The sequence below is a fragment of the Phocoena phocoena genome, chromosome 9, assembly GCF_963924675.1.
Source record: "Phocoena phocoena chromosome 9, mPhoPho1.1, whole genome shotgun sequence".
Classification (NCBI taxonomy): Eukaryota; Metazoa; Chordata; class Mammalia; order Artiodactyla; family Phocoenidae; genus Phocoena; species Phocoena phocoena.
In genome coordinates, this window is record NC_089227.1 from 71,183,406 (window position 1) to 71,207,405 (window position 24,000).

Below are 24,000 nucleotides of genomic sequence, written 5' to 3' on the forward strand. Positions count from 1 at the left end.
GACACACATTATACATGTAACCAGGGCTTGAATTTGGACCAAGGCTGGCAATGCAATACCATAGTTTCTTATGTTAAAATAAACTATAGTTATAGATAGTATAGAGATGGAAGAAGTGAACAGAAAAAAATTTATCAAAGAATGTACAGTCACATATTTCCTATCAATAGTCTGTTAAAATAGGAGCAGATACTATAATATGAAAACCAATTTTGCATTTTTATACAAGTAGTTAATCCTAATAGAGCTTTTTTTTTTTTTTTTTTTTTTAAGTACCAGGGCCTGGAGATCAGGACTTCTTTTCATCTTCACATTTTAAGTGAAAAATAAAGGGATCTATGAACCAGTATTTGGCAGACCATGTTAACAAGGAAATAGTGTCTTCCACTGTAAATCTCATCCACAGGTTGTGGCTGTTTTTTCCAATTCACACTTAGTGAAGTAAGAATTGGACTAACACTATGCTAAGCACCTTTCCGATCACCCACACATAACCGGGATGTTTAATTAAGTGACATGCTTAATATGCAAACCCAACACATTCAGAAATGCTCCAGCTGAACTAGATTTTAGAAAGACGATTTGCTTATTATAGCAAATTAAAAGTTTGATCCATTTTCATAAGTCTTACGCTAACTCTTGAGATTCATTTGAAGGGAGGCATGATCTTTTCATTGTCTCTTAATAACTTTTTGACCCTTTCAACGAGGTACACTTAGAAGTTTAATGTAAATGCATAATTTATTTCTTAAAAAATCTGAAGTCATCAGCGACTTATTTTAGGATAATATCTAAATGCTTTCGACTTTTGCCATTTTGAGTCATTTCAAGTTTCATAATTTTTCCTCTCTCATCTCAGAATATATAAACCTGTCTTTATGTCTGTTTACCCAATATTTCTTGGTGCACAGAGCTACATATCAAGTTGGTGCTTAATTCAGCTAATGAGAAGATAAATAAGGGTAAATGAAAGCCTTATTTGGTGCATCACTATGGGGAATTTTAGTTCTGTCAGGATAGTAAATATCAAGAGAGAAAAAAGGAAAAATCTCCCAACCAAAGTTTACTGCGTTTCTTTTCTTCACTCTTGAAGAGTTTAATTGACAGACTGCAGTTTTCACTGGGACACCCATTTTAAACCAGCCATTCCTTTTGATTTCATTTGGTAGCTGCATAACGTATTATGTTTTCTTAGACCCAACAAGATGTTTAATTGCCCTCTCACCAGAAAACATCTAAGATAAGTTCTCCCTCCCCTCCTCTATCACACATCTAAATGGTGGTCCCTCATTAGAATATTTGCATGATTAAAAGTATATATTTAGAGGAAAATATTTCCTTAAGGTTAACACCTAACTTGTGAAGGTATATATATTTTAGAAAGTTATCCATAGACTTTCAAATCTGATGCTGGTTTTGCCTGTTTACATTTTGATAAAGTAGTATAATCTTCAAAAATAATTTATGTACTCAGTTAATCTCTATTCGTCTTTGTCAATGAATTCCTAAAGTAGCTTGCAGTAGCAAAGAAAGGTAATGGGACAGTAACAAAAGTGATAAAGGAGGAATGAAGGAAACCTGTCACTTAAAATGATTCACTTAAAAATGGAGAAATTCTGCATGTTCTAAACAAGGCCAGTGGAGCAGTCTACATATAACATGTAATTGACATTTGTTGTAGGAAAAACTAATTTTCTATTTAATAAAATATTTTAAATTTTTAGTAGCCTCAAGTGTTTCATTTTGGATGAGCTCATGTACGTAGATTTATAGGTGATAGTATTGGCTTATTTGTAATGTTAGAAATCCCTCAGAAGTGTACTTGTGCTTTCCTATATATATAATTAATTTCAGTTTGTGTTTTGTACATATCTTATGGAAGTAGAGTGTTCAATTAGTTGATTTCTTTTTCTACATATCCTTATGTCTATATATTGTTTGTGTTAGATGGCAGTTTCCTAGAGGGTAGGCCAGAATCTGCTTAAAATTTGCAGAATATCACATAAGTGTGATACATATGATTTTAGGATGACAATGACATAATGGTTATTTTTATGTCATAAACTTTTAAGTGTAAGGAAGACACTCACAAACCATTTCAAGAATAAAACATAATGAATTTAACCATGGTGAAAGGGCTAATGAACTCTAAAGAATGCAAAGGTAGAAAACTTGCTTAAACTTGCTTGTACATCAAATCAGTCATGCTACCAGCAAGCTATAGCGTAATATAATTTGTATAAGAAGAATCCTGATTGTAAACTTGCAATTTACAAAAATAATTGCATGCCTCCATTCATATTACTTTTCTTATAAAGTACCTTTGTTATCAGTTACGCATAAAGTACCTTTACTTGTAGATAGAGTTAGTTAAGTGAAAATACTCCATATGCTAAAAAGTGGTAAGGGGCTGTTAGATGAGAGAGGTGTGACAAGTTTCTCATCACATGATAGACTTTATAGAAGATATCTACCTATATGCATGTGTATAGCTATCTACATATATATAACCTAGCTACCCACTTACCTATCTATTTATCTGGATTGGCAGCCTTTTTCAAGTTTAACCTGTTTGTCTTTCTCTGTTCCTTCATTTCAGTTTCATTCCTTGTTATTTGGAGACAGTATGAGGTAAATTATTCCTGGAAGGAAAGGCATTTTTGTAGATAGATAATTTTTTTCCCAAACTGCTTATTCTAACCATTCTTTTTGTTTATCAAAGAACAATTAAGTAAACTGACTATTAAATATTTAAACAACTAAACACATGGGCAACCCACTGGATCAATTAATTTTACAGCATACATTTCAGAATGCCTTTTATTATGATACTTTCAAGTACAGTAATCTATAAGTATGAAAGCATGTTCTAAAAAAATCCAGAAATATTTTTGAAAAGCACTTTTGAATTACTTTCTGTTATTCTGTGATATTTTCCCCTCATGTTACAAAATTACATCTAATTAATCCATATTTCCAGAGACCAAGGGATAGAAAATACTCTTTCTTTAGTATGAAATATGAACTGGCTTTTTTGAGGGAGAGGAATTAATCCATCCTGAACTTCCTTTATTTTTTTCTTCTAACTTTATTTATTTATTTATTTTTGGCTGCATTGGGTCTTCGGTGCTGCACGCAGGCTTTCTCTAGCTGCGGCGAGCGGGGGCTGCTCTTCATTGGGGTGTGTGGGCTTCTCATCGTGGTGGCTTCTCTTGCTGCAGAGCCCAGGCTCTAGGTGTGTGAGCTTCAGTAGTTGTGGCACGCAGGCTCAGTAGTTGTGGCTCACAGGCTTAGTTGCTCTGTGGCATGTGGGATCTTCCCGGACTAGGGCTCGAACCCGTGTCCCCTGCATTGGCAGGCAGATTCGTAACCACTGCGCCACCAGGGAAGCCCCTAACTTTGTTTTCATTATTAATTTCTCCTTTGTTTATGATATAAAGTGCCAGACTCGAAAAGTTTGAACTGTGTTAAAAATGACTCTGAGGATAAGTTGTGAACCATGTCTGTTAATCTTTTTCTGTTTTCAAAGACACATGTTGTCCCAAGAATTTGTTCAAAAGTGGTGTTTATATAAATACTTGCTTTTATTTACAGTAAATGTGAATTGTTTTCTCTAGGAAAGAAAATGATTGCTTTCAAAGGTTGCAAACTTGGCAAGTTGACAAGTTGTCTGATTACTTGCTGGTTAGTACAAGCAGTGCCTTCAAAGAGTGTGACTGCCGCCCAACCGAGCAGATAGATACGTCAGGCTTCCGTGCAGGAGGACTTCCTGTTCGCCTCTCTTGCCAACCTTTTCCTGTCTCTCCACAGCCTTTCTCTCTTTCTCTCAGACTTTCCCCCTGGCTTTTCCTTACTTTGTATTTTCCTTGCTTCATCTTTCTCTTCTGCTTCTTTCTCTCCCCCCTTATTTCCTTTTCTTTTTGACTCTTTAATTTTTACAACTTTGAAGGAGAAGAAAATGGTAGAAAGGACATTTTGAGCAAAATACTTTATTTTTCAGTGTAATGAAGAACCTTTGAGTAATCGTTAGATTTCTGGACTTCCCAGTATGCGTTTAGTTAGCTTGAAATAAGAAAACGTTTAAAGGAGAAGCTAGAATACGAGGCTTATGATCCCTTCTTGGAGAGGACCTATCTATGTAGCTATTTTCTGGGGATATGTAAGTAAATAAATAAATATCCTATATGAGTTACTACGAGTACTCATGTAGTAATATGTATTACTGTGTGTATTTTTCTAGTACTGTGTATATTTTATATATATATATATATATTAAATTTTGAAGACAGGTTATATTTTATGAATAAGTACACTGCACATACATTCTTTTTACTAACTTTGATAACAGATATTTAAATGTGTATTTTTCCAGTCGTTTAATCTTTATCATATCTATCTTAATCATACCTGTAAATCATTTCAAAAGGCTTTCGTTTGTAGCACTGTGACATTGATGAGATTATCAATTATGAAGTATTGAGAAAACTGACATGTAATTGTTTATTTCTAATTATGCTAGTCAAAGCAGCACATCTGAGCATAATACGTAAGAGGTGTGGAACATAAAGGTGGAATCTGATGACATCTGATGCCTCTGGAAAGCCAGTGTCTAAATACTGTGGTACCTAAAATATCATTATTAAATAGTTAAATAATATAACAATTATTCTATAAAAATGATTGGTCATCACTACTAAAGATTTTGGTAGGGATGCCATATAGCTATGAAGTAGGTTAACAGACGTTTGGTAACGTCCACTCTTTCTCCTCCTGTCTCTGTCAAGGTGCCTGTGTCGGTGGCCATGATGACTCCCCAGGTGATCACCCCTCAGCAAATGCAGCAGATCCTTCAGCAGCAAGTCCTGTCTCCTCAGCAGCTCCAAGCCCTTCTCCAGCAGCAGCAGGCAGTCATGCTGCAGCAGGTAATGTGGATTACCTGCTTTGGAGTGCTAGCACCCGTGTTGACAGTGCCATGGGCATATATGACAATTCCTTCTCCACTGGAAAGGACAACCTGTCAGCATGCTAGAACATAAATGTAGCATGTTAATTGCAGAACCGAGTAGTGAAATTTAGATCCCTTAGTCTTTTTAAATTCATTAACATCTAGAGTAAGAGTAAGAAAGAGGTACCATTTCAACGTGAGATAAAGCAATATTTAAATATTCAAATACTTAGGTGCTTTGGATTTAGAGCCTTACCAACAAAAGTGCAAAGAGACTTACGGATAATTGTTGCTTTTGAAATTTCTAACCCTTCAACCCTCCTTTTAGTTCACATAAGTATGAAATTGGAACTGGCTATTTTGTTACAGTAGGGAAAGTAACGTCCCAAACTTTCCTTTCCACAATAAATTCAGATTTTAGGAATAGAAGTAGCTACTAACTAGAACAAAGTTGAACAGCTGAGCCACCAATTCATGAAGTTAATCTTTTTTCAATAGCAAAACTAATGTTCCTAATATGTACATCATTAGAGCTTTGAGTTTATATAAAGTGGGCTTTATGTTATAGACTTACTTCTCATACAGAAAATAATGTGCTTTACCTAAATTCTTATAGATTTAACGACTTGCTGTGTTCTGTGATGATGACCACAGGCCAGTTAGTTATATTTCTAAGTCTGACGTTCTCCTGTCCATCCGATGGATTACAATTTTTTTCCCAGTAAGAAATGGTCACTCTAATTTTATGTAATTCTATAGCTGGTTCTTATAAATGGTAGAGTAGACCCTATTTTTATGTTCTATTAACGCTGCAGATATAACCATCGAGGGTATTCATTTGGCTCTAGCCATTTAGAATACGGATCTTCTATACCCTTTCGTTTAGGATACTTTGGAGTCTGGATTGGAAAGTTTCAGAGCTGCCTTGGCAAAAAACAATGTATGTGTAGATCTGTCTCCTGGAATCCAGTGCATATCTGTTGTTGTTCTTGTGAGACGAATCTTAATGGAGACTCTACCCTGTACCAGTCTAGAGGAGTTTAGGAGGTTTATAATACATGCAACTTTTGCCTTTATTTATTAAAGTCAAAATGGTTTATTCAGCAACAACTACAAGAGTTTTACAAGAAACAGCAAGAGCAGTTACATCTTCAGCTTTTGCAGCAGCAGCAACAGCAGCAGCAGCAGCAACAGCAGCAGCAGCAACAGCAGCAGCAGCAGCAACAGCAGCAGCAGCAACAGCAGCAGCAGCAACAGCAGCAGCAACAGCATCCCGGAAAGCAAGCGAAAGAGGTAGGATCTGGCCGGCTCACCCACGCAGAGGAGGGCGAGGCTGGGAGGGGCCCTCGGAGGCCAGGGCAGTGTTAGACCCTCCTATCACCAGGCTCTTGCTGTCCAAGATGCGTTGTGCTACTTTTGTACCGAGCTTCATAACGGTAACAGGAGAGCTCTCCTGCTCTACTTTTTCTGCAGCGTGGGACTGGAGAGTTACGATCCAATGCTGCTGTCGTCTCCTGTTCACTAATGAATCACAGCGTACAAAGAGCAAGCTGTGTGGTGGACAAAGTACTGATTATCTCGTATCCACCCGAGAACCGAAGTTGGTGAGGGAACCTTATCTTTCTCAGTGATGCAGCTCAGAGAACAGGCATGCAAATTGAGCCCGTGGTTGGGAGTTGGGGGGCGGGGGGAAGCCAGGGAGAAAGTGGTTGAGCCCAGATTTCAAAGTCACAGGCCCCTGATTAATGAACTGCTACTGCAGGTTTGGAGTGGCGAGTAGAAAGTTCCAGTTTGATATGCTCATAAATCAAACTGACAAGCTGGCTTCTCAGGCCTAGCTTGCGCTTGTCAGCAAACTGCATCAGATATAAACATAATACAAACAAAACAGTTGAAGTAGTTAAATTGATCAGCAGGTAACAGAGCCGTTGTCTTCAAGCTGCCCATTATGCAAACGTACAGGAAACAGTTTTGACCCCCTGAGGCTTTGTTTCTGTTTGGATTTGTGAATAGAATTTCAGACAGCCATCAACTACAGAATAGAAATTGCTCCCTTATTTCTCCGGAGGCTTTGGGCAATCCACATGACTTGCTCCGTTATGCAGTCTGTTTTCCAGTGAGCGCATCAGAAGTTTCTCTTTTCCCCAAACTAAAAAGGAAAGGTCTTTCACAGCAGCTTGTCTTTCTCTGAAGTGTGACTGCCTTCTCATACCCTCCCGAGTCCAAAAGAAGTCTGCTTTGTCTTGTAATGCCTCACAAAATGGGAACTTACACTTTTCCTTCCAGTAAAGGGCACTTTTTTTGGCCTTGAACATAATTCTACCTTTCATATATTCCAATAAGAGGGAAGAGGAAGAGAGAGAGCTAACAGTCCCGTCCTATGAAGGCTACATCCCAGTTTACTAATAGATCACTAGAGACCACGGTCATGGACTTCTGCAGGTCAAACTTATTCAGTTGGAAAAAAAACAAAAGTGTTGTTGAGGTTGACTGTTTCCGTAAAGTGTCATTCTTTGAGTCTAAGTAAATTTCTTATCATCTGCAATAAGCCTATTTTTAAGAAGTCTGAACTTTCGTGACACACTTTCTCTAGACCTTGTTCCATCCCCTTTCAGTGCAAGTTCCTTGGTTCTCTGTTGCTGTGTTAATATTTGAAAGAAAAGCAACTGAAAATCTAGAGCTTGCTCACATTCTGCCCTTGAGCTTTGACAATGGGATGACCGTTCACAAACATACCGGGGCGATGACAGAAGCTTACATCTCGCTGTAGGAGGGCTGTTTGCACAGACCCTGGTCTCTGCCGTCCGTTCGCTCACTGGGTTGGGTTTTCTGACACCAGCAGCAGCAGCAGCAGCAGCAGTTGGCGGCCCAGCAGCTTGTCTTCCAGCAGCAGCTCCTCCAGATGCAGCAACTCCAGCAGCAGCAGCATCTGCTCAGCCTTCAGCGTCAGGGACTCATCTCCATCCCACCTGGCCAGGCGGCCCTTCCAGTCCAGTCGCTGCCTCAAGGTACATACAAACCGCCGCGCACGTTCCATTTCTCAGCTTGCACTTGCTGCCACTTTGTGGCCTGTCTACCTTACACCTTGAGAACTTTCGTTTTTATAACCTTTATGTTTATTATTAAAGCATGATTGTTATGAAAATGAAAACACGACGATCCAAAACCTTTGGGACGCAGCAAAAGCAGTTCTAAGAGGGAAGTTTATAGCAATACAGTCCTACCTCAGGAAGCAAGAAACATCTCAAACAACCTAACCTTACAACTGAAGCAACTAGACAAAGAACAAACAAAACCCAAAGTTAGTAGAAGTTTGGAGTTTGGGATTAACATATACATTCTACTATGTATAGAATAGATAACCAAAAAGGACCTGCTATATAGCATAGGGAACTCTACTCAGTATTCTGTAAGAACCTGGATGGGAAAAGAATCTGAAAAAGAATAGATACATGTATATGTATAACTGAATCACTTTGCTGTACACCTGAAACTAACACACATTGTAATTCAACTATACTCCAATATAAAAAATTTAAAAAAGAAATGACTGTTGACATGGTTGCATGCCCCTTTTTCTTGAGACTCAGAAGTTTTACTCCACATTGCTTTTTAAGTGTGCAGTAAGCCGCTTTCAAGTGCTTTGTTAGATATTAAATGTGTATTTATTAGTCTTATGGAAGAAAATGTATAAGGGCAACACAATTCAAGCTATTGAATTCAAGCTATTGAATACACACTGAAGATCTGCAGGGAATAGGATTAGTGGGAAGGCTAACATCACTCCATTTAACATAAGTGAGCTGATAGGAGTTTTGGTGGACAACTGATAAGAAAAAGATAGACGCTCCTAATCTTCACGCTATATATAAAAGGAAGGCTTTATGTATTTCTACAGAGAATAGTCCCAGTTATGCTTTGGGGGACCTCATCACGCATCCTGGGACCATATTGATCCTCCTTTCTCTAAAAGGATATTGCGTATACATGTACTGTATTGGGAATTACAGCTTTAAAAACCTGGCAATTGTATTCTTGTTTTTCTGATACGAAAACTTCGGATGTACTTTGATAATTCAATAATACAATACCATACAAATATACAATTGTATATATTCATTATTTGAATCAACTTTTGGGAAATGGAAAGAGTTCTAAGTAAAAAAAAAAAAATGAAATAGAATGGTAAACAGAATCATTCTTCGTGTGCTAAAATTCTCAATACAGGTAAAAGTCATGTATCCATAAACATCCTAAAAGCATATTCTAATTTCCATTTGGATTTTGTTGGAACAACTTTAATCCAAGTGAACTTTCATTCAAGTCACTTATATTTGTTCCAGAGGGGCTCACATTGCACTAGTACTTGCTGTGCATTTTTCTGACTCTATAGGATACACTGAAGAAAATCAAGAACAATTAAATATACAAAAATTATAATTAGACTAATAAAAGAGTCTTTTAAATACACATAATTATTATTTGGGGCACATTAAATTGTAAATATTGTGGTAAATGTTTTTCTCTTTATTTATCAAATTACTGTCTCCATGGCTTATTTTTCCCAGAATTCCTCTTTCATTTGACTTCAGATCCTCTAATTCACCTGACTGAATCACTCCTAGGAAATCAAGAAAGATAAAGTTTAAATAGTGAAAGAAGGGGCTTCCCTGGTGGCGCAGTGGTTGAGAGTCCGCCTGCCGATGCAGGGGACACGGGTTCGTGCCCCGGTCTGGGAAGATCCCACATGCCGCAGAGCGGCTGGGCCCGTGAGCCATGGCCGCTGAACCTGTGCGTCGGGAGCCTGTGCTCCGCAACAGGAGAGGCCACAACAGTGAGAGGCCCGCAAAGCGCAAAAAAAAAAAAAAAAAAAAAAAAAAAAATAGTGAAAGGAAAACAAGGCAATAAACCCACTTTTCTGTGTCATTCCAAAGAGAATTGGAATAAACCATAGTGTCACCACAGCAGTGAATGTTCTATTCACAAATAATTGGTTTTTTTTGAAAAATAAATACAACTTGAGGACAAAGAAAGAAATAAGGTTTAAAAATTAAAAGTGTTTATAAATTAGTTCAACGTAAATATAGATTTCTTTCATAGAAACTGTACTAAAACAGAAGCAATAAATTTATGTCAATAGGGAAATATAATTTTATTTGAGTAAAACCATTCAAACAAACATTTCAAGAATGTTTAAAATAGATGTTCGTAGAAACAAGATGTAGTTATCTGAAATATATGTGTTAAACTGCATTCTTCCAAAACAAGCATAGAAATGTCTTGTGAACAAGAATATTCATTATGATATAACCATTCTAATAGTGTTCAAATGAAAACTTTCCCTAATTTCTGAGCTTTCTTTTGATAGAATTATCTTCCTTTTTTTTCTTCTATTTGTTTTTTTCCTTCCAGTTTTACTGAGATATAGTTTACATACAGCACTGTATAACTTTAAGGTATGCAGCATAATGATTTGACTTACATACATCGTGAAATGATTGACCTACAACACTGGGTTAGTTCCTGATCTGCACAACGTAATGATTCGCTATTTCTCTACCCAACAAAATGATCACCACTTACTTTCTTCTATTTGTATTCTCTGTAAGATATATGAGAAATAAAACTCACAGAATGGAGAACATTGAGGGAAAGGAAGTAAATCTGAAAACATATCTGGGTTTGAGCAGAAAGTGTATTTTTTAAGAAACATTTTTAATTGAAGTGTAGTTGATTTACAATGTTGTGTTAGTTTCAGGTGTACAGCAAAGTGATTCAGGTATATATATATATATATATATATTCTTTTTTAGATTCTTTTCCCTTACAGGTTATTACAAAATATTGAGTATAGTTCGCTGTGCTATACAGTAGGTCCTTGCTGGCTATCTATTTGATGTGTAGTAGTGTGTATATGTTAATCCCAAACTCCTAGTTTATCCCTACCCACCACTTTTCCCCTTTGGTAACAATAAATTTGTTTTCTGTGTCTGTGGGTTTATTTCTGTTTTGTATAGAAGTTCATCTGTATCATTTTTTATTTTTAGATTCCACATATAAGTGATATCGTATACTTGTCTTTCTCTGTCTGGCTTACTTCACTTAGTATGATAATCTCTAGGTCCAAACAAAAAAGATGGAAGTCATCATTGTGTTTTCAGCTGTTTAGATGAATGTGTGAAAAGTGCCATTGTGGAGAGTCCCATCAGCCAAACACAGGAGGAATATGTCATAAACCAGATACAGTAAAGGAACATAAGTTCATAGTACTCTTCTGGAATCTCAGAGTGGGAGAAAGTAAAGAAATAATTGTTAAATAATGTAAGCGCTGAATCATTTCTGCCTCAGTTACTGGTTATTTTGGACAATTAATATTTTTTTTTATCAATTTTCAGTTCACTTTGCCTCAGGTTTTTGGTTGGCTGATTAGCCACAAATAATAGCCATGTGAAAACCAAGCAGGCTTAACACGCAGTGATGATATTCTCACTGTATCTTTAAAAATATGCCATATTTGCAATACTTACCCCATGATTTAACACAGCTTGCTCAGACTACTTTTAAAGTTACAATTTCTTTCAACTGTATAAAAATATGTACATGAGAATCAGATAGATGTAACAAAACTATAATTTTGATAAGGAGATTTACAGACATTTTTCTCTATATTGCAAAATGATGTAATGTATTTTATCATTTTAAAGTAAGGCATTTTCAATATTAAGCATTTCAAGTCATCATGAACATTACTATAATATTGGATTTTAATGTGAAATAGGCAATTAAATTACAATCTCTAAGTATGTATATAGAGTGACTGTAGGTATACAGAAGTCAAAAAAGGATGGATTTGTAAATCAATCTTGAATAAAATACTGATTATAAAGCTATTTGATACAACGTGTACTTTAAATATCAACTAGTAATTAATTAGTGACATATTTTCGTGACTCAGTACCACTGTCTGCAGGTTAAAAAATAGGAAATTATTGTGACATGCACTTTAAACTTTGATATGTTTTTGATATAAGATAGAAGTCAGTGTATCCCAATACACAATATATTCATAGGTTTAGTATTATTATAGGGATCTATATATACACACACACACACATATATATTTGTATGTGTGTATATATGTTTAATTACAACTTTTAAAATATTTTTGAATTTGTAGAAGCTATCTAAAACAACCATTTTCATTACCAATCTGAAAGACCAAACAGGGAATGCTAGATAACTAGCCAGTCCTGTTTTAAACTAACACCTTGTAGAACTAGATGAGCTTGGAATCTGTTGAACAATAAAGAAAATGATATCTTTTTAAATAAAATATAATAATGTCCTTCATGCTGAGTTAGGACTGTGCTGAAGTTTTTCTTTGGCATCAGTATTCAGCCAAAGTCAGCTCTTTGGCTTGGACTTCACGCTTTGCTTATGGAAATCTAAATAGCCAAATGGCTACTTCAGCACCACTCAGGCATCCTTGATTTTTTTGCTTAATCTGTGATCATGGGCTTACATAGAACATATATCTAATCAGGGTAACAGCACCAGCACTAAGAACAATGTACGTCATGCAGAATTATTGTTACCATTTTAGTATTCCCTTTCAAATACCAGTAAATCTTCTATTTGTAATTTAGGAAAATCTCCTTTGGGGTTTTACATGCTGAAAACAACATCAATGAGCTAAAGTTTGAAGGTACATTTATTATAGTCAGAATAAAACTTTGCAAAATTACTTGTGAATGCTGTTATGCATAAAAACTAACTTAGGGATAAATAAATACATAGGGAGATATTAAAAATATGTTGAGTTAGTTGTTGAGAAAATTTAAATGAGATAAGAAGAGGGAGATTAAATTATATCATAATTCTAATTGTTGTAGAATTGTTTAGTATACTAACATGCGTATACTAAAATGGTTTAATGCCATTTAGGCCATCTGTCTTAAAAAGTTCTATTTGTCAATTCTTTATGTGTTGAGGGAAGACTTAAAAGGAAAACATCAACTTTGCCACATTAAAATGTCATGATCAAGAAAAATAAGAAATCATTGTTTTTGTAATAGAATATCAAACTGTAAAAATGTAGCCTATAAAAATTTTCATAGTAAAATCATAGCAGGAATTTTTTTATATCAGATATATTCCTGTATCCCAGAAATTCTTTCCTTGGTGGAGATATTTGCCTTTGGTCTCAGTTTCAGCCAAATAGCTATTTTTACTTCTTGTAATTCAGCATTTGGACGAAATGTGTATTAGGTACACCTGTCATTGAAAGTACATTTTAAAGATGGGCATTTTACGTACAGGTTATAGTAAGCCCCTAGTCAAATACAGATCAATAAGATGTTAGGTTTGGCAAATTATAAATGAACACTTGGCTTTCTGAAGGTAGCTCAGAAACTGGAATAATGGTTGCCACTGGAGAGGTACTGGGGACCCAGAGGACAGGGCTGGTAGGGAAATTTAATTTTACAATGCATACCCTTCTCTGTGATTCAATTATTTTGGCCATGCATGTATACTAGTTTTTCAAAATGTAAAATTTAAGGTGAAAAGTGAAAATTTATGATAATATTTCAATAATTTCAAGTATTGAATATCAAATCATTCAATAAAATATGTGAATAATACAAATACTTTTACCAAAATTCACTTTTATTACTTTTAATTGTAAATAACCCTAGAAAATAAATTAATTAAAAATTCACAGTAGACTGACTTTATATCATACTATATTAAAATTATTTATTTAATATTAAAAAATAATTACTGGATGTAAAAAATAAAAGGACGTGGAAAGAATCGTTTATTTCTGAGTGTGAAAAAGATGCTCATGTAATTTTTACCAATACATGAAACTTTTACCCCTTGTATGCCCCAAGAATATATAATCTAGATATGAATGATAAAATTTTCACTAATTCTTAGCACAGTGCTTGGCACCCAGTACTCTGCAAACTCTAACTCTAGAAATAAAGAATTGTTATTTAATTGCTTTATCTGACATATTATATGAGATTAGGAATTCTTTTTATTCTCTCAACTCCTGGAAAAAGAAACTTTTTTTTTTTTTTTTTGCGGTAACGTGGGCTTCTCACTGTTGTGGCCTCTCCCATTGCGGAGTACAGGCTCTGGACGCGCAGGCTCAGCGGCCATGGCTCATGGGCCCAGCTGCTCCGCGGCATGTGGGATCTTCCCAGACCGGGGCACGAACCCGTGTCCTCTGCATCGGCAGGCGGACTCTCAACCACTCCGCCACCAGGGAAGCCCTGGAAAAAGAAACTTTTTAATGCTTATTTGTAGTCCTGGCAGTGAATGAAGCCCAAGTCACCATACAAAAGTAGAATAGGGTTTCTCAATTTTTTGTGGGCACGGAATTTTTAAATTATGAAATTATAAAACTTTTCAGCAGTGGTATTGTATGTATATTTCCTTGAAATATGTTTTAAAGGAAAAATGAATAATCTTCACTTAAGATTTTAAGTTGACTATTATTCTGTGATACTCTAGTCCACTGATTCCCGGATTGTGCTTGCCACTACACTAATGTTCTGGGCCACTGAACAGCTCTTTTATTTATTTATTTATTTATGGCTGTGTTGGGGCTTCCTTGCTGCGTGTGGGCTTTTCTCTAGTTGTGGCAAGCCGGGGCTACTCCTCATTGCGGTGTGCGGGCTTCTCATTGCGGTGGCTTTCTCACTGCGGAGCATGGGCTCCAGGTGTGCAGGCTTCAGTAGTTGTGGCATGCGGGCTCAGTAGTTGTGGCTCACGGGCTCTAGAGCACAGGCTCAGTAGTTGTGGCGCACGGGCTTAGTTGCTCCACCGCATGTGGGATCTTCCTGGACCAGGGCTCAGAGCCATGTCTCCTGCGTTGGCAGGCGGATTCTTAACCACTGAGCCACCAGGGAAGTCCCTGAACAGCTCTATTAAGTAATATTCATTGAGTGTTTACTCACGGCAGGCACTCATGTAGGCGCTGGGAATAAAGCCATGATGAAAACAGACAGCAAACTCTGCCATCATAAAACTTACATTTTAGTGTAAAAAATGTAATAAGACAGACTGTAGAAGACAGACAACAAATAAGTCAAGTAAAATATATAGTGGTAACTGCTAAGGAGAAAAATTAAAAAGCAAGGATAGGAAAAAATTAAGCAACCACAGGAGATGGGAGGAGTTGAACTTGTAGACAAGGTAGCCAGGGAAGGAGTCCTGGGAAGGGGCTGTGTGAGTAATGACCTGAAAATGTGGGGGGAACTCGGCCATGTATTAGCTCTTGAGCAAAAGTTACTTAACTTTTCTGTGCCTCAGTGTCCTCATCTCTAAAATGAAAATAGTGATGGTAATAATAAAAACAATAATAGAGGTTTGGGCATTACATTAGTTATTATGTATGAAGCCTTTGGAAAAGTAACTGGCGTATGAGAAGCACTATATAAGTATCTGTTAAATAAAACGGACAAAGAAACCTGCTAGAGGAATGCGTTGGGGTCAGAGGAGCTGTATAAACAGGAGCTTAGTTTTGGACATGTAAGAATTGAGAATTTGTTAGGGTTATGTGGAGATGCCAGATAGGCAGCCTGCAATTCAGGGAAGGGGCCTGGGTTGGAGATCACTTGAATCCTAAGCCTATACCTGGTATTTAAAACTGAAATAAATTAGTGTAATTGTAAAAAGAACTTGTTGAGTTAATTTTTTTCCTTCAAACGTATTTGCAAAACACTGAGTTAAAGAAAGAGACTCAAGTTTTCTTTGTTACTAGACAGATATCTCAGAACTGTTTTACTTGCTAACATGAACCACGGGTCTCCAAGATGGAAACAACAGACTTCTGAGAGATCTTAGACTAACAGCATTTCGAGAGTACTGTTCCATAGAACACAGTTACTGCCTGAAAAAGTAAATTACTTCTTGCCTAACATCAAAACATAAAAAACTCCCCAAACTTTCAAAATGCTGCAAAATGGATTGGCTAGTTGTTTCATTTTCATAAATAGTTTTGTATCCATAGACAATAGCTAAGCAAGTTGATGCGAAAACTTTGTCTCATGGGCAATGTAATAGTTTACTTAAAAAAAAATTCCCCCCAAATTATTTGTACATTGGAATCATCTGTGGAGCTTCAAAAGCTACTAGAAATTGTGATTTGATTTGTTGGGGCTATGGTCACGGCACTGGAAATTTTAAAAGATCCCCAAGTGATTCTAATATGTAGATGCTTTGGGGAGCTAGTTTCACTAACAGGAATCTCTTTTTGACATTATTTATTCTCTGTCCCTTATTTAAAATAGTTAAAATTAAATATTTAAAATATATAAATATTTAATATTTTTAAGATATTCTTTTAATTAAGGATCGTTATTTGGATGATGAGCAGGTTATTTATTTATCAAATGTTTATGTGCCTACTGTTTGTCACCCTATCATTGTGATATCATGGTGATACCACTAATTTTCAAGGCAAATGAATAGTATAATGGATTTCTACTTTTAGAAGGGAAGTGGATACTTAGGTTAACTAAATTATTAATAAAATTCAAAACCTAAATTATTAATAACATCTTTAACTGGTATAGTTTCAAAAAACGTCTAAGAGTCTTTAGCCAAAATATAAAATGTTATTAGCCACTCAGCCTGTTAGAATCAACTAGTACCATTTATAATTCTTTAGACATTGGCCTTATAGGAGAGCAACGGTTATAAATAGTGTGACCTTTAAGAGTCACAGAACTTCCGTGTGCAAACCGATGTGTCTTCGAGAACTGTATGAACCCATTTTAATCAATTAAATCAACAACTATTTCTTGAGCACATACCAGGCACTGTTCTAGGCACTGGGGGGTCTACCAGTAAAATAAGAAATCCCTGCTCTTAGAAAATGGTGGAGGGAGACTGTAAAGCAAATAAATAATATGGTTTAGGGGCCGATAAATGCCCTAAAGAAAAATAAAGTAGGGTGAGGTGGAAGGGCACGATAAAAGGCAGGTGGGGAGGGGCAATGGTTGATAAGTGTGGACAGAGACCTCTCACAGGAGGTGACCCTTGAACCACCTGAGAGAAGGGAGGGAAGAACTCGTGAGAAGATTTGCAACCAGAAGGGCCTAGGCTGTGAGGGCCGCCAGAGGGAAGCTCGAAAGGGAGCAAATGTTTGATGCATTCGAGAAAGAGCAGAAGGCTAGTATAACAGAATGAAACAGAGAGAGACAGCGATGGATGAGGTCAGAGAGACAGGCCGGAACCAAATGATAACTGCCAGCACCTCATGGGCCATGGTAAGTTTTGTTGTTTTTTTTTTTGTTTTGTTTTGTTTTTTTCTGTGCGCGGGCCTCTCACTGCTGTGGCCTCTCCCGTTGTGGAGCACAGGCTCCGGACGCGCAGGCTCAGCGGCCATGGCTCACGGACCCAGCTGCTCTGCGGCATGTGGGATCTTCCCAGACCGGGTCACGAACCCATGTCCCCTGCATCAGCAGGCAGACTCTCAACCACTGCGCCACCAGGGAAGCCCTTGTTTTTTTTTGTCTCTTGAGTTCAAAGCCATTGGAGGCTGAAAAGCCATTGGAGGGTTTGTTGGGGAAGTGCCATGGCCTCATTTACCTTTAGAGAGATAACTTTGGGCTGATAGATGAAAAGTAAATTAGCCAAAGCCAAGGTGAAAACAGGAAGACAGTCAGGAAGCTATAGCAGTGGTCCAGGCAAGAGCTGACGGTGGAGCAGAGAGGCAGCAGAGTTCTGATGCAGAGGATGTGTTGATGCTCTCACAGAAAAGGATTTACTCGTGGAGTTTTGCTGTTAGGACACGTAACGCATGCAGCCAGGGAACAAAAAGTCATGGTCAGAAAAGTTTCAGTATCCCAGGTTAAAGCTAGAATTAAAGCGATCTTTATATAGAAATTATTTCCTATGTAACAGAAATACCTTTCTTTATTAACCCATCCTCTTCTTTTTAGAAAAAACAGCTTTTAATAACTTTGGGAATCTGAGTTACCCTGTCTTGTCTTTAGTCTCAGGCCATGTCTTAAAATCTTGAGGAGCCAGGATCACCAGAATGGTAGCTTTCAGTAACGCTGCCTGTTTGAAATTGCGATAGGCATAGCGGTTTAAGGTTTCCACTGGGACGAATAATTTGACCAGAAGTTATGTTTGGAACAGTGAGAATTCTTCTGTTGCTCTGGGCTACTTACCACTATGTCTAGATCAATGATTTTTTCCACTTGCAGGGGTAGGGGTGAGAGAGCTGTCCTCACCATCGTACTCTGTTATCTTTCCCCAGTCTCCCCTGCCTATTCCAAGCCACTTCACTCGCACGCAGCTCTCAACTGATCAGCATCACTAGAGCATCTGATGTGGGGGTGAGGGGCAGGGGACGTTTGTTTAGCATTTTCATCCTTATATCAGATATTGTAGATGAACCCAGTAATAAAAAACATAGATTTTGGACCCACAGGGCATCATGTTTGAATTCTGTCCACTGGTTATGAGCTTAGTGACTGGGGAAACATATTTAATCTTTCTGAGCCTCCATGCCCTCATCAATAAAATGTAATGATTCCTAATGTCAGGTGAGGTTAATTTAGATTATGAATGTAAAGCGCCAGAATATAGTAGATGCTCAATAAATGATAGCAATTATAATTACAAGTACATTTCCTCCTGTATATCTTTATTCAGAGTTTTCATATTTTTAATAAAATATTTTAGGAGCAAAGGCATTCAAGTCAGACTGCCTGGATTGAAATCCTAGCTTTATCACACATAAGCTTTGTGACCTTAGATATATTTTTGAACCTCTCTCCCTCTTTGCTTCCTTATCTGTAAATAAATTGGTTACAATAAAAGTGTCAGCTCCATTGGACTGTAGTAAGGATTAAGGAGCATAAGGTATATAAACAATATATGAAGGCACAGAAATTGGCATATATAAGTGATGTTTTGTAAGTCAAATACTGTAAATAACAGTCTCTCAATTCCTTATTTCAAAATTACAGTGAAAAGCTAAAGTATTGTACCTAGCTTTTCTATTTTCATTCATCATAAGTCAGGTAAATTTGCATAATCTGAGCCAGGAATTTGTTTAAAATGAGTAGTTGATTTATTATTCTATCAGTCATAAAATGAGGGAGAAATTTAGATATTATCTGCTTAATTGATCCATGTAAGTTAGAATATTGGCTAATTCAGGACCTCAAAATGAAATTCAGTTATTTCCTTGGCCATTCTGAGAAAGATCAAAATAACTAGATAATTGTCAAATCTATTTTTCTTTTGACTTGAGTGTTTGCTGTTTTCTCCTGACATTTGTGTTTCCCACCTTACTTTTTTCATTTCTTTTGATATGTGTTATTTCCAAATGTTCTTTCAGTTCCTCACTGATAAAAACTTCATACTAGCAATAAATAAAAGCTTGAATAAAGTTAGTTAAAAGGTTAAAAGTTGAATAGTTTAATTTTCAAATGGAACTTGCTGTGTTTTTTTTCTACTGATCCTTGATATTATTCCCAATACTATTATTTCTAGTACTGTTCTTGAATTGGTAGTCTTTAACAAATAACTGATTATTGAAGAGGAAACGATAGTGCTGATGGTATAAAGTGGTTTATTATCATATATTAATAATTCTGGTAACATCACTTTTGTGGTTGGCCTTAATCCAGTGATAATACTAAGCTCATTATATGAAATTTACTTTGTTATATTAGTGGGGCTTTCTTTCACTTTATAGCTGGCTTAAGTCCTGCTGAGATTCAGCAGTTATGGAAAGAAGTGACTGGAGTTCACAGTATGGAAGACAACGGCATTAAGCATGGAGGGCTAGACCTCACTACTAACAATTCCTCCTCGACTACCTCCCCCACCGCTTCCAAAGCGTCACCACCAATAACCCATCACTCCATGGTGAATGGACAGTCTTCAGTTCTAAATGCAAGGCGAGACAGGTAAATCTCAGGAGATACATTCTGTTACATATCACCAAACTTTACTTTCACCATTTGTGAAACTAAAAATAATGATTTGTACTTAACAGGGGCAGAATGTGTAGAACAACTAATTAAATAGATAGAAACCTTTAGATTATTTGTATTTATATCATTTTCATTAGAAAAAAAGCAGTTCAGATACCAGCAGTTTAATGGATAGAGTGGGGAATTTACTGAAGAAAGTTATTTATTAATAAGTGCATGCAGAATTATTGTGTCAATATATTTTTATGGCTAAAATGTTGTGATTAACCTGATTGCTGAAATGAGAACATTTTTACCATTTTAAAACTTAACCAGTTTCAAATAATTAAAGATGCGTATATATCCCCCTTATATATGTTACAAACATGTGCTTACAAATCAGAGAATAGATATACATAAACATATAAACACAGGTATAATAAACCAGAAGATAGAAGATCTGGTTTGCCTTTTTTATTGTCGTGGCATGATGGAATTATAAATATATAATAAAAATGAAATTACGGTGGTAACTTTCTGAATAAATTTGCCTCAATACTCATAAAGAAAAATTATTTGATTTCAGTTACCAACACTGAGTACATTATATTAGGTAATTTTTCAACTTACTGTTTTATTTCAGTTGTGTAAAAACTGCCTTTGTAAAAGGATCACCCATGTACTTTTTTGTCCATTTAGTTCTATTTATGCAGGCATATCATTATCTAATCATGTCCTTTAATGTAATTTACATAAACTATAGAAGCTAAAATATTGCTCAATATGAAAACTAACTTTTTAAAAGATGAAGCATAAGTGTAGGACTTCTTAACAGAATGGCTTAGTCTCATATGATATATAGCTGTAAAATTCATATTTAAGTGGAGTGGATTAATAGTGTTCTGTTACGTATGTGAATACCTGCCTAGCTGCCACAAACCCTTTCCCCGAAGCAAATATTTTTTCAAAGAAACGTACATATAATTACAGTACAGTTTAAGATATAATGCTATAGTTTGGTGATGTTTTTTGTCTTCCTAGAAGTATCATAAAATTTTTTTCTTGTTAGCTTTCATTATTATAAAATGGTATGCCTTTGAATGCTTTCACGCTGTTGTATTAATTGAGAGTAATTTGATGATTATACAGTTCAGAAGTTGGTTGATGTCTCTAGGATCTATCTGATATAATACTCACTTATCAAAAGTCTTGGATAATTATAGAAAGAGATAGCTAATGAATACCGTTCCAAAGCAGAATTTTTAAATCAGCTGTAACTAGCAGAAACATATATGGTTCGCACATAAATATTAAACAATGTAAATGATCCTAAAGGTCCATATCTTCCCTAAAAAGAACATTTCGAAAATCTTATGGTGATTTTCCTATTACTTTCTTAAAAACACAGGGTTTTTTCACTTGACCACATATGAATATATATATTTTTATTTAGAGGTAAATGTTACGTTAAGGTCATATGGCAGGATTAGCATATGATATTATACAGTCCTCTTAGTTTTTCATCGTTTATTAACAGTCATCTTTGGCTCTATTTCTCCTCTAATTGGAACATCATCTAGCCTTGGCAGTTGAACTATTCAATAGAACGATTAAATTTTTCTGACTGCTCTGAGCTGAATTGACCTGTTTTGACCTGTTTGTCACTGATCGTAACCTGACAGGCGCTAGCAGCCTGCAACGATTATGGCTTTTTGAGATCAATCTGATGCCATGTTCTTTTGCTGCAGCTCATCACATGAGGAGACTGGGGCCTCTCACACTCTCTACGGCCATGGAGTTTGCAAATGGCCAGGCTGTGAAAGCATTTGTGAAGACTTCGGACAGTTTTTAAAGTAGGTTTTTTACTTTTTTTAGGGGAGGGAGTGGATTGTATGGGAGTTTTAAGCAGATAGTTGTAAATGAACAAAAGAAAGCTGAAGGAAGAAAGTGAAGGTCCATCATAAGGCACACTGTAAGTTTTCTGTGTGTTCCAGCAAGTAGATTAGCAAAGTCAGGCTAAGATGGTTAACTCTTCCTCTTTACTTTTTCATGAGAACATTTTACAAATCATCCAATAAAAGTTTTTGAATGAATGAAAAAAGAAGTAGCCTTACTATAGCAGTGTCATTAATAACTGGAAGACGTGTTTGTTGGATTCACTTAAATTTCAAGGTTTCAAGAAAAATTTCCAGTAACATTATGTGAGAAGTCATATTTTATATATATATATATAATATATATTATATATATACACATACATATATTTAAACAAAAGACAGATTTTAAAGGTGTATTTTTTATTGTAGACTTTATATTTCTTTAAATAATATTTAATGTATTTATTTAACAGCAAGAATAAAAAACTGAAAGTTAATAGTAACTAAAATTTTAAGATAGTTGTTATTTTCTCCATGTTGTTACTTGTTGCCCTGAGAATCATAAAGAAACTTACATGGCCCTATGTTTGTATGATAGATTATATGGCTTCTCTAGCTTAAAATCAACTTTGTGTATCCTTAATTTCTTCATACAGTGATAATTTTTTTTTTAATTCATAAGAGGTTCTTTTTCAAATGAGAATATGCATCTTTCATGAAACATTTTCCACGCACAATTTCAGTATACAAGAGATCTAAACAGAGAGCTACAGATAGGTTTATGGAGATGAGTAACTTCACAGGCTGAGACTCTTATGTTGTCATGGAGCAGCTAACAGGGTGAATGAACTGTTTCATGCTTCATCAACAATTAAGTTAATTAGCTCATTTGAAATTGCACTGCTTTGTTGCCAGGATGTTGGCAGAAACATCAAAAAGATGTGTTTACAAATGGTGGACTACAGAGTATAGAGCAAAAGCACCTTAACAACAAGGCACAAGTACTTGGCATCATAATAACTGTATAACTGAATTACAGTAAGACTTCCACAAGGATTTTTTTAAACTATTTTTATTTCTGACCAATTAAAAGAAAAAAATGTTTCCTATATTATTACGGATTTCCTACATGGCCTTGAATGAAAATTTGCACTCCTATTTTCCTGAACAGTTGTGAGCTACCATTTTGTTGGATAGGAAACTGATTTGACCATTCTAAGCAAAGAGAGCTCTTAAAATGTTAAGTAACTTTGCTAAAGTTTTCCTGTCTAAGAAAAATAACATTTGCTAAAATAAAGACAGGATATAAGAATATAATTCTTTAAAGAACTAATTTCATATTTCTTCATTTGAATATATTAGTCCTTATTAATATGTTATATTATTCCTTATCATTAAGGTTATTTAGAGGACTGTTGCTGCTGTTTCTTCAGTATGGCAATTTAAGCCATAGAACTAGCTCAGTCACCAAATATTTTATTGCTCTAAGTTGTTGTTTTTGACAAAATTCAAAAGAAAGCTTTAAGAAAAAAACACATGTCTTTGTTTCGGTATGATTTCCTTTATGGCCCATGGAAAGGAGCATTTTTATTCATCTCAAATTTGTATACATATTTTTATTACTAACAAGCTTATAAATATGAACTCTCATTTTACCCTCCATGGGCCTTTTTCATATTCAAGTTAGTATTTTTGAAAAACTGAAGAAGTTACAATTAAAACAGCATTTCCTTTCAATGAAATATCAACTTTGTTTCCAAAGACTGACCATTTTTCCAACCCATTAACTTTATAGGGATGACAGAACAAATGACAGTAGATTTTAAGGCCTTTTTTTTAGTCCATTTTTGTTATGATATGCTTAGATTCTGTAAGTCAAAGATCTGTGATAAATTCTGTTGATAGAACTAATGCCAGTGTACTGTACTGAAATGAAATATTAGACATATTTCCATACTAGTATTGTCTTTTTCTTAAAAAGGTGTGGGAAATTTGAAGAGAAATAAAATAATGTTTTATTAAATTAATTTCAGTTATTCAGAAAAAAATGTTGATTTAGTGTCTATGTGGAAAGTGAATCGAAGAAGGTGTCACCACTAATACAGATTTTCTTGGAAAGAAGATTTTGCTTTTCTTTTGTAATAATGGAGAGGATTGAGAGTCTTGGGGGGAAAAATGTCAGGCAAGTCAAAAAGCTGTGAAAGGTTCTTAGCTCTCAGGTTTTTTG

At 35.7% G+C, this 24,000-nt stretch overlaps 1 protein-coding gene across 11 annotated transcripts in view; it reads left to right on the forward strand.

Moving 5' to 3' along the window:
- Positions 1-24,000, forward strand: part of FOXP2 (forkhead box P2) — a 248,483-nt gene that overhangs the window by 182,036 nt on the left and 42,447 nt on the right. For 2 of the 11 annotated variants that reach the window (XM_065883476.1, XM_065883477.1), the window contains exons 4-9: positions 4,785-4,922; positions 6,050-6,105; positions 6,205-6,238; positions 7,797-7,953; positions 19,677-19,890; positions 21,645-21,749. In XM_065883476.1, coding sequence (XP_065739548.1) covers positions 4,785-4,922; positions 6,050-6,105; positions 6,205-6,238; positions 7,797-7,953; positions 19,677-19,890; positions 21,645-21,749 — 704 coding nt within the window. Of the gene's footprint in view, positions 1-4,784; positions 4,923-5,831; positions 5,886-6,049; positions 6,278-6,858; positions 6,862-7,784; positions 7,954-19,676; positions 19,891-21,644; positions 21,750-24,000 lie in introns of all 11 variants that reach the window. The other 9 variants (XM_065883468.1, XM_065883473.1, XM_065883470.1 and 6 more) reach the window with 7 other exon arrangements.